General features: G+C 40.1%; 1 protein-coding gene across 2 annotated transcripts in view; it reads right to left on the bottom strand.

The window, feature by feature from the left end:
• cpamd8 (C3 and PZP like alpha-2-macroglobulin domain containing 8) overlaps window positions 1-15641 on the bottom strand; it is a 61962-nt gene extending 46321 nt beyond the window's left edge. Inside the window, exons 1-19 of one of the 2 annotated variants that reach the window (XM_084723062.1) lie at window positions 14844-15641; window positions 11142-11293; window positions 10669-10691; window positions 9869-10034; window positions 9321-9373; window positions 8236-8253; window positions 7584-7638; window positions 7261-7374; window positions 6574-6658; window positions 6255-6363; window positions 5509-5736; window positions 5248-5418; window positions 5033-5161; window positions 4629-4827; window positions 3450-3625; window positions 1659-1808; window positions 1052-1213; window positions 799-941; window positions 7-69 (exon numbers count right to left, since the gene is read on the bottom strand). In XM_084723062.1, coding sequence (XP_084579188.1) covers window positions 7-69; window positions 799-941; window positions 1052-1213; window positions 1659-1808; window positions 3450-3625; window positions 4629-4827; window positions 5033-5161; window positions 5248-5418; window positions 5509-5736; window positions 6255-6363; window positions 6574-6658; window positions 7261-7374; window positions 7584-7638; window positions 8236-8253; window positions 9321-9373; window positions 9869-10034; window positions 10669-10691; window positions 11142-11293; window positions 14844-14929 — 2282 coding nt within the window. In that variant the 5' untranslated portion in view covers window positions 14930-15641. The remainder of the gene's footprint in view (window positions 1-6; window positions 70-798; window positions 942-1051; window positions 1214-1658; window positions 1809-3449; window positions 3626-4628; window positions 4828-5032; window positions 5162-5247; window positions 5419-5508; window positions 5737-6254; window positions 6364-6573; window positions 6659-7260; window positions 7375-7583; window positions 7639-8235; window positions 8254-9320; window positions 9374-9868; window positions 10035-10668; window positions 10692-11141; window positions 11294-14843) is intronic. The other variant, XM_084723061.1, reaches the window with a different exon arrangement.
• Window positions 15642-15660: the final 19 nt, after the last annotated feature.

Here is a 15660-nt window from a genome sequence, read left to right as displayed (position 1 = left end):
AAATACCTGACGTTGAGGCAGTGCCACACCCAAGTCTCTGGGAAAAATGTACGCCTACGCTTCTCTGCTCTGCAACCAAAACACAAGCTGACATCAATAAAAGGCTTCAGCTGCTCACAATAAAACAATACCATAATTGGGAAATGTATTATTCTGAATTCCACGCTGACATCCTCTAAGTCACGTCATGTGTTTAATGTTCATCATCGTGATGAGAAAGTGTTTGTGGCATTAAGGAATGCAGACCTGAAATATGGACAAACTAACAAAACTAATTTCTTTTGTCATGTTTTTCTCTGCTTGTCTATTACTCATCTTGGAGACCTTGTTCAACCCAAGAATGCCCAACACTGAAATATTACTGTATTGTATTGCTAGGAAGTAATAAGTCATCATTGCTCTCTCTTGCTTTCAAATTAGTTGTTTCAGTAAAGTAAATGCTTAATGATTGTGTGTGTGGTTGAGTGAAAGTATCAGCAACACATCAAAAACTTCTGCTACCATTAAGAGAAGTGGAATAAGTGTTATGGTCACATCAGGAAATGAATATCCTTTTGCAGGACACACAATTTCAACCTGTTAACTTTGTTGTACATTTATATTTAATGTATTGATTTATTAATGTTGAGATAAAAATAATAAATAAAACTTTCTGAACTTTCTATATCAGTTAAGAAAAAAGCCACACCACAGTTGGAGTTGGATAATACTTGTATATTTAGGTATCTCAGAGAGATCTCAGACTGGTTAGTAGATGCCCAGAGACAACCTCTGACTTCTCCATACTACGTCCATTACCTGGCTGTAGGTCGAGAGTGCATGGCAGCCACTAAGGTGGAGGTGTGTGGCTGGAAGGCGGGAACGGCCTCGTCTGTGTACATGCCCCCACTCTGCCGGTGGTTTAAACTCACCATATCTGTCATCACAACCAGCCCTGTTTCCTGAGTTAAACATGAGAAATAAAAACATACACACGCACTAAGATTACTATTTTTTTTTAAAAATCCCTGTGTGATCACCGCAGGCTCTTTAACTATGTGTGTCTTCTCACTGTGAAAGCGAAGCGTGCGTCCTTGGTGATGTCCCAATGCCACGGGAACACAGAGGACCGCCTGCGTCTCTTTGACGACAGCCCAGGCCACCAGAAGTGTCCGTCGTCTTTAGGAATGCCGAAGGCATCCGAAACATCAAAGTCTGCCAGCTCTTTAAACACCTGCACAGAGGAGACAAACTCAGATAAAACACACAAACACAGTTTACGAATACAAGATCCAGTGTGCAGTAACAAACTACAGAGTTAAATATAGAATAAAAATATAAAATATAAACATGAAATATAAAAATATCAAATATAAAGTAAAAAGACAACTGGGCATGGAAAAGGAGGTAAGGCACTGTGCATATTGTATATACACACACAAATATATTACATTTCTCTGTTGAATACTCAATTCTGATTGGTCAATTATTTACATCCCACATCTCATACATAAGTTTATTCTTCTTTAGACTAAGCAAAGATGTAAGAAAAAGTAATGTTAAAATGAGACAAATATATGACACTGGACTTTCAGTTTGAGATGAAACTTAAATGCCTTTTTTTAAGACAAACAACAGTTAGACAATGAGTGAAATATCACTGTAAACTTGGTACAAACCTTGTCTGGACTGAGCTGAAAGTCCGGCTTTAATAGATAAAGGCTCTTATCCACGATGGCCACACACACACAGGAGCCTTTTTCTCCGTGGACGTGCAGCGTCACTGGGTCCCCTGGCATGGATTCATTAGCTGACAGAGAAACAGACACCTGCAAACCAACAAGCACAAGTCAACAGAGAATATGTTAACCATAAATGAGCACTTCAATGCTCTAGCATGCATTTTTACAAGTGCTTGAAACTATAATATTGTGCAGTAAACCTCAAACAAAAACTTGCAGTAGGGATGCACCCATCTAATGATTCATCTGTGGATTTATCGATTAATCATTGAAAACTGACTACAAGGGATGTAACAATAAAAAAAAAACCCTACAGATACAATAATACAACAATAAAAATAATAAATATTTCTCGAGATATGAAAAATGACGACTTGATGATGAAATGTCCTTAATTAAAAAATTAATCAGATGTTCACTGCACTTCTGTTTGAATAAAATTCTGCTTTCATTCTCTTATAAAATGAAATAAAAGTAGTCAGCAATGACATAAACATACAAAAAAAAACAGGCATGAATTGTCTTTGGCAATGACTGCTTGAATTATGTATGTGCAATTGCAAAACAAACACGATGCAACAGTTAGTAGCATTCCTTTTATAAAATAACATCAAAATAACAAAATAAACTAATTAACCATGTAATATTGTAGTAGACATTATCAAAGATATGAAATAGAGCCTCACATTAAAAAGATGGAAAACAATGATTGGCATTTCTTCCTGATAAATGACATAAACCATAAATCAATTATTGTTGTTGTTCATTTATTTTTCCTCAGTATACCAATCAATGAATTGACTAAATGTTTCAGCACTAGTTGGCAGTGTTGCCTGACAGTTCTTCAGTAGCAGTGTTTGTATCACATACAGTGGAAGAACATCAATCCTGTTCTGTTAAGATAGTGAGATGTGGTGGGAAACATAAGGACAGAGTGGAAAACTACAGGCTCTGAGAGGAGGTGGGATGGTGAAACTCGGCCGTAAACTTTCACACATCAAAACTATTTTTCAGCAGCACGCAGTCACAAATTAGCCCCGTTAATCGGTTCCGCTGCCCTCCTTTCACCACTCCGTAACCTGTCATCCTCTCCTGTCACGACCCCACTCATCTGCCTGCGGCCTGCATGGCCTCTGTCTAATCATGCCCTCACAACCCCCTCCTCCAACACACACTCGCACACACACACACACACACACGCTCTCACACACACACGCACACACACACAGAGTGTTGTAATGGCATACCAGGGAGCTGTAAATACTTCAGGGAGTTAACTCCACCTAATGCAGGCAGGAACTGGGGAGCTCTCCCAGGCCAACACAGCTGTTTGTTTACAGACATTACACTGTGGACAGAGCTGGTGCATGGATACCTGGGCTCAGTTCCAAAATGTATACACAGACTGTGCTGCTTTTTCCAGTTTTTATTAATTATTACATAATAAAGCTATTTTTATAATAACTGTTTTATATCCAACATCAATGTTTGGGCAAGGAACTTAACTCCAGTTATCACAAATTTAATGTGTGTTAATAGGGTAATAAAGGCTTTTCCTTGTTAATAAAGGTTTATAAAGAGGATTTTGGTCTAATCTGTTTTCACTGAGTTGTAGTGAATAATGCTGATATACATAATTTATGAGAATAAAGCCCTACTGTGTGGAGTAAACCTTACACTATTTTTCACGATGTACAGTGAAGCCTTACGTTACATGGTAATGCTAACCTGGTTCTCAAAGTCGGGCTGGATGGGGATTTGCAGACTGTCTGTGACGCCTTCGCCGTTTTCCCTCACGTAGTAGACCAGCAGACGGCTGAGGGGTGCCATGCTGTGGCTAACTGGGAAACGCAGATAGGACACACAGCTGTCCATCTCGGCCTGGGAGGTGGAGCCTGCGGCACCTGGCAGAGAGAGAGACGGCAAAAGGGGGTGATACGGTTTTCATTAAGCCTATCTTGTCATCTGATGTTAAAGAAGTCTGTGATAAAGGAAGGCATGTGTGTGACACTTTGATAAAAGTGGCCGAGTGCCATGTCTTCAGGCATAATGAAGCTCAGTGCCCGGTTGCATAAACCACCTTAAGTTTCAAACTTGCCCCCTCAGCAAAATAGTTCCCTTAGTTAAGGGGTTCTCTAGGGAGCATTGCATAAAGCCTCTTAGACTGTCTCTTTGCGTAAGTGTTTAGACTAAAGCTTTCAAAACAGTTACTATTATAATACAGCACTGCACTTCAGTTACCATGGTTACACGTCACTTAACAGCATTATTGTCAATGAAGAGACGTGGCAAGAAGTAACTGACAAAATCCATGTGAGAAATCTGCTGTGAAACTTAACTGTAGATGAAGTGATGAAAAAATATGAAAATATTACTGTGAGAGCATGAAGAGAAAACATCAACGTATAGCTAATGTTAATATGTGAGACAGAGCCATGTTAACACTTGGCAAACTAGCTACAAAGTCCCTAACAAAGCTCCTAGTATCCAGTGGATTTTCCCTGTCCTGAAAAATGATGTCTTCTCCTCTTATTCAATTACCAGAAATTCAGCCATTGTCTTGTGTGCCACAAATTATTTCACTTTTAAGGGACTGTTATGGGCCCCTTAAAATTTTCTAAGAAAAATAGATGCTATGGACATTCTACCAATTCATAAGGCAACACTTAAGTTGCTGGGAGCAAACACTTGGAGATCAGGGGGGGGGGGGGTTCCTTTCAACATCCAATAGAAATCCTTATGGTGATTTCATGCAAATGGAGGGAAACTTTAGTCTGATTTTGTGCAACTGGGCGCAAATATTTTAGCTTCTAGCCCATGATGCTGGGAGTAAAAAAAGATCTCCTAATAGGACTGAAGAACAACTTTTCCGAGGGGAATAAAAAAAGGGGATAAAAAGATGCTAACCAGCGGCAGAAGGAGGAAGCTGTGTGGTGTGAATGTTCTTATCAAAGGTGACCGTAGCCCGTTTTCCTCTGTGTGCAGCTGTCAGGTTGGCTGATTGTTGGCCTGATTGGATGATGTTCCCTCTGGATGTCACTTCATAGTGGAGGGTGAAGTTACAGGGACACGTGGATTTGAGAGCAACTTCTGCTTCTTGGCCAACCTGCACACACAGAAAGATTCAAATAGGCTAGTATTATCATATTAGTGACTGTATCGTAGCATTACGTTCGACTAGAATGTTATTTTTTTCACAAAATAAAGTCCAAAATGAGGCTGTAATTCAAAGCAATAACACTGATGTTCAACATAGCAACACTAACAGGATATTGTCTGGAAATTTAGGAAGAAAAGAAGGCAGCACTTACCTTAAGAGGACCACTTGGGTTCTGAATCTGGATGTGACACCTGCTGGGAGAGTACCAGCTACTGATAGACAGGTAACTGGGCAGGTACTGGTCTCCAACTGTCTTCCCGTCAATGGACGTAACCTTGGTCTGCATCAAACAAAAAATACAACTCTTAAGTTTTGATAGGATTTGCTTAAAAGGAGATCCTCACATCTGCTACCACAGCCACTGACCTCTAGCCAGACATACTGGGCAGCAGTAGGGATGGATGGGATCTCAAAGGTGGCCTGGCCGTCCTTGGAGATCAGTTCGCTGGTGTAGACGTTGTCCTTGGGGGTCAGCTCTGCCTTGACACGCACCTTCACCCCATCAGCTGGGCTCCCATCAGGGTAGGTCACCTCAATCTACAGGAAGAGGGTTTTATTTTAGCACAGTATGTAGCAGTGCATAGTTGTGTGTCTACAGGTGTCAAAAGCTACATTGTACTGTCTCACCTTCCCTTTGTAAGGCAGACCAGGCTTGAACTGTTTGCGGGTGTCCTTGGAGTACTTGATGTCGATGAGCTGCTTATGGACGGGTGTTGAGTCGTCAAACGTGGTTTGTCTGCTTCCATCTATACTGGTCACTGACGCCCAAATACTCACAGAGCCCCTGAAGTGATCAGCTACATCCACGGGCATCATGTCCTTCACACACAAGCTAAAGTTTGCAGAGCCTTTGATCTGAGAATTAAAAATGAAGATAAAGGTAAGTTATTTAGCCTTTTATTGATTTAGTATAGAGTCAATTTTTATTTAATTTGATTATTTATTTCCTTTAATTTGAAAACTTCTCCTTTCCTTTTTAAATCTCATTTTGGATAATCTTCCAGTCTCAAAATACAATCCATATAAATACAATACTTTTTTGCAGTTCATTCATATGAATGTAAGTAAGCATTGACACAACAATATACTGTATGTATATTTTTTCCTGGCTCAATAAAACAGATTTGAATCTAGTACTATGAACATGTGGAACATTATTCTAGTGCTGCGCTTCAGGTCATCCAAAATAATAATTATGTACAATATATGTATGATCACAATAATATTTTGAACGGTTGGTAAAATTCAGCCTCAACTAACAATTCAAATGACACAATCAACAATCTTATTTCAACACCAGCCTTGAATTATTTGATAAAAAAATTCACAAACAGGAGCATTAATAGGCAGCATTAGGGAATAAATAAACTGACCTCCATGGTTTTAATGACCGGATGCCCCATCTCATGACGGTAGTAGCCAACTCCGTTCACTGTCATATTAACCATCAGCTTCCCTGCCACTGGTTTACCAAAGGTGTACCTGAACAACAATGACATGTCAGACCTCTACATCTACAAGGCAGCAAGGGTCAGTGAACAAAGAAACAAAGCTCAATGAAAGCATGATGAATGTAGTAAAACAGAGCTATAGGTGTCAGCACTTTATGGACAGTGAGCCAAACAAAAGTGCCCCTCACATAGAGGAGGACTTCTGTTGGATATATTCTTTGGTAAATTTTAAGTGATTTACCTGGCCCTGACAGTAGCTTGTTCACATGAGTTCAGATCACGAATGTAGTGCGGTGGATCAATCACCAACTCAAACTTGGGCATCACTGTGAGGGAGGATACAGAACATCACTTCAGCTACATTACATTCTAGTTTTTGGCGTATTTTTGTTGTACTTTCTCTTGTACTCCGCATTAGTGGCTTCTGGCAAGTTGGCGATGCATTAAAAATGTTATTATACAACTAAATTCATGTCTAGGGGTGTCACAATTTCAATATTGAATGGAAAATCGATCAGAATGATCTTTCAATTTCAACCGAAATCCAAGGCAGAATTGGTAATTCTCCTGGTAAGTTTTTTTTCTCCACCCCCACCTACTTATGGCATCTGGCACGTGTCCGAAAAAAAAAAAAAAACATTTTAAAGACAACAATGTAGCTTATGTCACACTTCATACTATGTCTTCAAAATGAAGCAAACTTTTTAGTTTTAATTTGTTTCACAAAGAAAATACATAGAAAAAAATAGACTAAGCACGGAGTATCAACATTATCACGATTAGAAATAAATTAAAAAAAACTAAAACAAGAAAGAACTACAGGGAAATGTAAAAAGCCTAAAATGTAAATAATACTAATTAAAAAAAAACCTCATGATTAACAATGCTGTTAACTGTGTACAACCCACTTGTATGTTCAAGGCCTCACCGTATTTCTGCACTTCAAACGACTTGTTATAGGTGTGGCCCTGCACCTCCACAAAGATAAACCACTCTCCAAACACAGGCTGGTCCGACAGAGGGAAACTCATGTTCACAACGCCTGTAGGACAGAGAAATCCAGTTAACACCTTCAACGCCTGTATGCTGACCGTGATTAACCACATGCATACTACTATAGACACTCTTGACAGTGAACTGAATTAAATGAGCAGGCATATAAAAATGTCACCAAGAGAAACACTGCAATGAAATCTGACTCGACAGACTACGCGATGACGGTGCAAAGACTTTGTAGAAGACGTGGCTCACCGCAGCAGATAGATTTTAGACCTTTCCACTGGACCATCCTGGATCCCCTTGGATCCTGAGAGATCAAATTAGAAAATCAGAAACCAGCTGAAGTGTTGAACAACTGTATGTTAATAATTCATTTGCATATTGCCATTTGTGGCAAAGTCATACATTGTAACTGTTGAGTCAAGTCTAACAGTCCGTGAACTGAACTTGACCTTGGCTCCTGTCTCAGACCACTGTCAAAATACTTTTACAACTTTTCCTCAGGTGATACAACGGCTGCAGGTAAAAGAGTAGTAAAAAAAAACACACATTTAAGTGCTTGTCGTTAGTTATAAGCCATGCCTAAGCTACTTATGAAACAGCAGCTTATTATTTGCCCAACAAATGTTTCAAGATCTGGGAAGAGACAATAAATGAGCGAGGTCAGTAAGTAAGAGAGAGGGAGACACAGTGTGTGTGGGGCAGTAGGGGGACTGATAAAGACAAAACCAAAAGAAGAGACAAGAAGAGAGGAGCTTCCTTTCATGTTGTTTATCCTCGTACTGTTCCAAAGAGCACCCTGTTATCTAGGTGAGCTGCCCTGACTTCTGCTCTGTAATCTCCAACCAGGCTGGGAACTAAAATTGCCACTGTCCCCTGGGTGGTCCCGCCAGCCTCCACTCACCAAAACATACGCCTCAATCTGAAGGAGAAAAAAAAAAAGAGAAAGACAAGTACAAGACGTTATGAATCAGACACAAACTGTAAAGCCCAGAGAGGATCCTGTGTCTCTCTTCCCAACACTTCTCCCCACTCCTTCCTTATCCAACAATCATCCATCTGTGAAAGTGAGTATTGCCCTCAACCAGGAGCAGACCTTTATAGCTGCAAACATCAATAAACCATCTGTCTGCACAGTTGCACAGTATATTTGGAGCCATTGCTGACATTCCAGGAGAAATGACTCGAGCTTGGCTTCTGTAAATAGGTAACTGTACATTTCTCTGCACTCACGGGAGGCTAGGTTTCTCCTCTTAATTCCAGCAATTAGAGATGGAAAAGTATGCTGATGCTAAATATTATGTTGTTCAGCTGTTGAGGTGATATGGAAGAAATGTGAACGTATCTTTTAAATAATGTAAACATAGTTTTGGACATACAGAATTTTTTGCAGTACAGATTTTACCACAAATCTTATTCGTTTGGAGTAAAGAATTAGAATTAAAATATTAGTCCATTCTAGTACCACTTTACAATAAGTCTACCCTTAGAAATGACTTGTAAATGGTGTATAATTGAGTTATTAATTATGTTGTAAACACTGTATAAATCATTGATAAACAATTCTAAACAAGATATATCACAGTTTTCATACATTAATGTGGGTTCATTATTATTTTCAAAACAATGCATGCTGAAAATATCAAGGTAACAATACTGCCAAATCATTAATGTATGAATCTGGTAATTTGATATGTCAATTTGATAACTTTTTGACTATTAAGGTATGACAACAGTGGTTAAATGGGCTATATGGGCTCACTATTTGGCAAGCAACAGGTCACTGCTGCCCTTTTATTTTATGTGTTGTAACAGCTTATTATTGATTTATAAAGTGTTTACACTTTACCTTATTAATCTTATTGTAAACTAATTATAAACCAATTATAAATCAGATTCTTGTTGTAAAGTGGTGTTTAAATTCTTCATTAGTTGCCTGCCATTAATTGTGTCAAATGTTTGTTTAAAGTGACATGAATTTTGAATTACCTTATCATTTACTGGCCTCAGGTCAGGGGTGACTGTGTAGACATTGATGAGCACTAAAGACAGGGAAAGAAATGTAATATTGTAAAATACAGCAAAAGGTTTGCAAACTTCTACCATAAAAAACAAACTTTCTCTAGTATATCTGAATGTCCTCTTCAGATTAATGAATCAGGGACAAATTCTAAAATTGTGTTGCTTGACCAAATTGATAAAACTGACTGTCGGACTTAATTTATTAAATTAAAAAGCTAGCTTGAAAATGTGAATTATATTACATTATTATATCAGCCAGAACAAATGAAAACTTAGGCTCAGTAAACAAATCTACAAAGCTCATTTGTACACTTAAGAAATCACCATAATACCAGAATTAGGACCACATAATCTCAGCACTTATTTCCATCTTTGTTCTTCAGTGTCTACATGGCTGCATCTCTGGTTCATTAACCAAGTTGCATTGTATGACAAAACACTTAAAATAAGCCTTAATACTCTGCATTTCTGTGCAGTGATTAACTGATTAACTACCAGGTGCACTATGAGGGAACCTTTATGTTTGGGTTTGTAGACGGGCTTGTCGGTCTGGATGAAGACAGCTGTGCCTTTGCTCTCCACTGTGACGGTGGTGTAGTTGTGGAAGATGTAGCCTCCTTCTGTGAGGTGACGGTTCCCCCACACCTTCAGATGGGCCTGTCCTCTTAGCCCGGAGGGAACCTGGCGGCATACACACACACACACACACATAAACACAAACAAAACCACAAAGATGATCAGGACTGAAGTAAATCAGGTCAATGGGCAAAGGTTAAAATGTTTACTTTTGGCTGCTGTACACAATTAAAATTATTCACCTTCATTCAATATTTTGAATACTTTTAAAAAACAAAAGCTACAGCATAAGAAAAGAATGACATGTAAACACCAGAGGAAGATGCCAAGCTATAACACAGCACACGACACATGACTGTACTTCAAGAGAATGAGGGTGGAGGTTACAGGGAGGGGAGAGGGAGAGAGACAGAGGGGAAGAATCGAGTTGTGTACACTAGATTGATCTATTCCAGCCTTCGGGGGCGGCGGACCATACATGCACGTCAACAGCTGTTGCATATTACATTGAGGCTGTTACCTTATTCCCAATGAATGAGCAGAGACAGATGTTGCATTACAAATAATGTTAGTGTTGATTTGCATGTTGCCTGAGGAATGTGCACACAACGGACAAGGGGCTCTCACTACTGTGCAGCTGTCACCGCTAAACAGCGCATTTTAAACACATCTCTGGAAAGCAGCATGCACACACTGACGCTGAGAAAACAGACCAAGTCGAACAAAGTTATAGACTCACCTTTAGCTTGATGATGCCTTTGTCTAAAATAGAAACAACGAGATGTTTTAATGCAGTGAAATCTGTACGAACATCTGTATTATGCTATTAATACTGCTGCTGAGTTTGCCTGGAGGTGTTCACCCTGGGTTAGCAGGAAATCCAGCTGCAGCCTGTCTCTATGCCATTTTGAGGTAGAGCTAACACCATTTATTAATGATGCTGTCAAACAAATCGCACACTGTATACACTAAGTGGCCGGTGGGGTGGGCTGAACTGATGCCTCCAATCAAAGATAATGTCTAGCTGGTCAGGAGCACACAGTGAGGACAGAGGTCAAACAGGTTCTTCAATCTATGTCTATGTTTTTGCCAGCAGTATGATCTCAACATTCTTTGAGTGAATCACAAAAAAGGGGATATCTCACAGTACAACTTGTTACTGCAAGTTTTCCCTCTAAAAAGTGTAACCTTAGCTTCAGAATTTGTTCTCACCGAGCACTGAGCCGTGGCTGTGGGCGACCGTCTGTCCCTTCACCGACAGCTGCACCTGGACGCGTGTCTCTGCTCTCGCATTAAAGATGGTTACGCTCACGCTCTCCTCCACGCCTGCTCGAAACACAGAGGGCGCAGCGACCAAATAACCCCTGAGAAAAGCAAGATGGAGAGAAAGGAGGGGAGACAGATAGACAGACAGATAAAGATAAAGTGGAGGGAAAGCGAGTAGAGGTAGTTAGGTGAGTTGGTAAGGAGGAAAGGAGGTGGTGACAGGAGATAAAGAAAGTTTATTTAGTACAGCGCCTTTCACAAAAGTGAAATTGTTAAAAATGTCACCTGAAAAGCAGTAAAAAGGAACAAACATACCTCAAAAACACAAAATTACAAACACTAGACAGCACAAGGCGAGACAAAGGCCATTTAGACTGAATGAGTCTTCAGCTGCTTTTTAAAGGCATCACAGAAAGTATGTCTATAGGAAGAGCGTTCCAGTGTCGGGGCCACTGCTTCAAGAGCACTATCACCTTTTGTTTTCAGTTGAGCACAAGGGACAACCAGTAAACCCTGGTCAGAAGACCTAAGTGACCAACTGATGATATAATGTATGTGATACGCCAGAGATATACTGAAGTGTCTGACCATGCAGGGTGCTATATGTGAAAACAAGAGCCTTAATCCTGAACTTGATGGGAATCAATTTGGGAGGCTGCGTAAAAAGTAAATAAAAATGGAGTGTAGTGATGTGCATACTATTCAACTTGTATTCGACTGAATAAAGTACAAAGATATTTAATATTCAAACTGATAAACTATTGTTTTTTTGTAAATATACACTCATTCTTAATTTGGTACCTGCAACACATGTCAAAAAAGTTGGGAAAGGAGGAAAAAAAAAGCTTGGGAAAGTTGTGGAATCCTTAAAAAACACCTGTTCAGAACATTCAAAAGATAAACAGGTTAACTGATAACAGATGATAGTTCCATGATTGGGTATGAAGGGGGCATCCTCAAAAGACATCTGTGCATGTAGGGGGTAAGGCTGAAAACCAGCTTTTAATCCCTGTGACCTTTTACCCCTCAGGTGGCACTGCTTTAAAAACGCACACGAAAGGATACTACTACGTGGGCTACAGAAACACTTTTGATAACTGTTGCTGCACCTACAAAGACAAAAGTATTTGCAAATAACTGTATTACGTTTTTATTTACATTTTGCACAGCTTTAGCCAACTTTTTTTAGAAGCAGGTTTTGTAAGATGGGTGGGATGTGAGCTGTCATGCTGGACCTGGTAAACAGACTTGCAGCAGCAGTGAGCAGTGGAGGTGAGAGGTCAGAGAACAAAGAGACATGAGGAGGACAGAGGTAAGCATATGCTCTGTAGAAATGAGTGGAAGGGCGTCACTGCTGTGCTTTGAGGTGCACTGATATTGTCTTCCCATTCCTGATTTGAAGTGAAGTTATTCATACTATTTTGAAGGAAGTCATACAGGTAATCTTAACACAAAGTCACATTTCTCTGCTTCCCCTCTTTTACCCTGAGCCACGCACGTCATGTCCATACGTACAACCGAACACACATACAAACAGGGACATTCCACATGGATCTGTACAGCGAGATCAGGTTTAATTGCAATGGTTACCAGGGACACAGTACCTGTTGGCCAATGATCTTTCTGCTCTAGTGTTCTCTTTGGGTGGTCTGGCACCTCTGACAGAACCTGGAGTCTGTTTTGAAAAATAACGACTGAGATTCCACACAGTCACTCTGACATTTAATTGAGGGAAGGAGCCTGTCACTGAGGTCACAGAGCAAAGGTCATTCTTTGATGCTTATCAACAGTGTGGAAAAAAAGAACCCAATTTAAGTTTTATTTGGATGAAAGAATATGCCATCTGGCACTGACAGGCAATATCTCTCAGGTAACAAAGATGGAATAATAGGTGCTCTTGTTAGCATGGTCCTGTATAACTAAATCTGTTAGTGGCATGTGGAGCAGTTGATAAAAGTGTCCCTGCACATGTGGCAGACCATGTATCCGAAACAATATAAGCCTAAATATCTACATTTGTTCAAGTCTTGAGCCAGTCATTCCTACTCTAATTTCTAAGGCAAACAGGCCCACTCACCCCCTGAAAACTTAACTGAAGATCACACAAATTAAGAATGAGCAAAGCCTTGAGCACAAACCCAATTGCATGCCTGAGAGAAGGATCAGGTGGTTGGCATTACAGCACTACAGCATTACAGCCGGAGGCAACTGCAGTTCCTGAGAGAGAAAGTCATGAGAAAATCCCCTGGAAAATAAGGCTTCAGGAGAAGGAAGATAATACGAGGAAATTGACTCTGTGCGTTTGATCTACAGTGAGTTTAACCAGCTCTTGGATGAGCCTGGATCAGGTGGTGGAGACCATGCGTATTTCAGTCACATGGCTTGATGTACTCTCAAGTTCTCATTGTTTTTGCCCAACTTTTGTCCTCAGCTGAGTGCTGCTCAGTGCCTGATAAGGATTTGTGTTCTCTTTTGTAGGTGAAGTCTTTTAACAGTCGGTTCTTTTTTTGTTCAGTCACATAGTTTTATGTTCTTAGACTTTTGCTTTTTTTGCCCAAATTTCACCCTAAGTGGAGCAGTTCAATTCGTCAGTAATTTTTCATCATTCACTATATAGAGTTACAATCAATGCCTCCCCTCTGGACAAACTGGGAGCGTTGTTTACAACTCTTTGCTATTAAGGCAACTCTCGAGGTCAGGAGGAAACATCTGAGCAGCTGGCAGCAGCCTGACTGGTGGCATCAAAAGGCCAAAAGTCAATTTTAGCTCTTTTGCCTCTAAGTCTGTAGAGAAAAACTCAATAAAGTAGATTGGATTTACCTAAAATATTTGTCATCACTTTAACTGGCACAAGAAAACCCCTCCAAAAGCTGCAGCAGTGCAGACTACCTCTCATTATCGTTTTGTGTAACTAGTTACAGGTACAAAAACAAAGCACGTTTCAAACCTGGGTCCGGGGACCAACAGAGATCCTTGAGTGGGTTGTAGGGGGTCCCCAGCATAAAGAGTAACTTAATCACATTTTTTGGAAGTTGGAGCAACAAGGGAAGAAATAGGTTTGGCTGTTTTGATTGACTGTAATTCATAATGATCCTAGTTTGATCATTGATTTGAGGACTTTTGATACCTTCAAACTTTAAGATAAAAAAAATAAATAAAACAGAGGGGATTCCTTAAGACAAAACCCTCTGAAACTGGGGGTTCGTGGTCTAATGTGCATCTACTCTGGGAGTCCTTAACATGAAAAAGTCTGGGAAACCCAAAAATAACACATGAATGAAAAACTGTGAAAATATGAATGGCTGTGCGTTATGATAGTGCAATGTTATTATCTGCAATGACATGAAATCCTCACATATATTAACAGACAATATGACAAACTGCACAGTCTGATTATCAAGTAAATATGATACACTGATGATCAAGATGCTTTGCTGCACGTATTAGAATTAAAGGTTAATGTTGCTAAGACCACAGGTCACATAAAATGAATAATCACAGTTTTTTCCATTTTATTTGAAACTCAGTAGATGAATTTAGTGTTTTCTCTGTTGCAATTCCAGACAGAGAACATGGGAAATGCTTGTAGAGAGGTTAAAGCACTGCACCACACTTCAAAGACAACACATGCAAACACAGGCTACTTACTGTCTTTCTTGTGCAGAAGTTCTGCTCACGTTGCAGATGAACAAAGTCCATGAAAGACTCAAAGCTGTCAGAGACAACCGCAACATTTTGGCTTCAGTAACCGAGATAATGCTGGATTATCGGCTCTCCCCTCTGAGGGAGGCTGGATCTTCCAACTCTAAAATGAGAAGTTAAATGAAACTTGAACAGTCTGTGTCTTCAGCCCTCTCAGTCTATCAATCCATTGAGGTTGGTTTGGCGTGATAGGTGTGCAAGAGCTTCGTCCGGAACCAAAGATCAACTTTTTGTAATCATCCCACTTCGCCAAATCCAGTTCCAAGCAAATCGTGTTTTTTTTTTCCTTCTTCTTCTTCTTTTAGAGCCCAGAGTACACGGACAGTCCTCTCCCATGTGCCTTCACCCGCCCCGGTTCCGTTCTCTCATATTTCAGCATTACAAATTGTAAGCGTCCTCCCACTTCAGCGAGCACAAATGTCACTGTAAAGAAATGTTTGACATGTGAAAATCCGCGCAACTTCTCTCTCGCTCCTTCTCCCGATTGTTCCTGCTGATCTCTTTCTTTCAAGTCGGTGGATCTTTTTTTTTTTTTTTTTTTCTTTCCGCTCCTACAGCAGCGGCGAGTCAGGAGGCGATCGGCGTCAGGCTGCGCTTCATTCACTTCAATACCTCCTCTCACTTCTGTGCTGCTGCTGCGAGAGCATGACTAACCCCAGTGTAAAGAAGCCTGCAGCTCAGACCACTTAGAAATTACCTGCACATTTCACATACTTTTGGTCCAGCTGACATCTCTAATGATGTACCAGCTTCAACTAGATCC

This window comes from Lutjanus erythropterus, chromosome 7, assembly GCF_056507025.1.
Source record: "Lutjanus erythropterus isolate fLutEry1 chromosome 7, fLutEry1.hap2, whole genome shotgun sequence".
Classification (NCBI taxonomy): domain Eukaryota; kingdom Metazoa; phylum Chordata; class Actinopteri; order Lutjaniformes; family Lutjanidae; genus Lutjanus; species Lutjanus erythropterus.
This window is presented reverse-complemented; position numbering and strand designations above follow the sequence as displayed.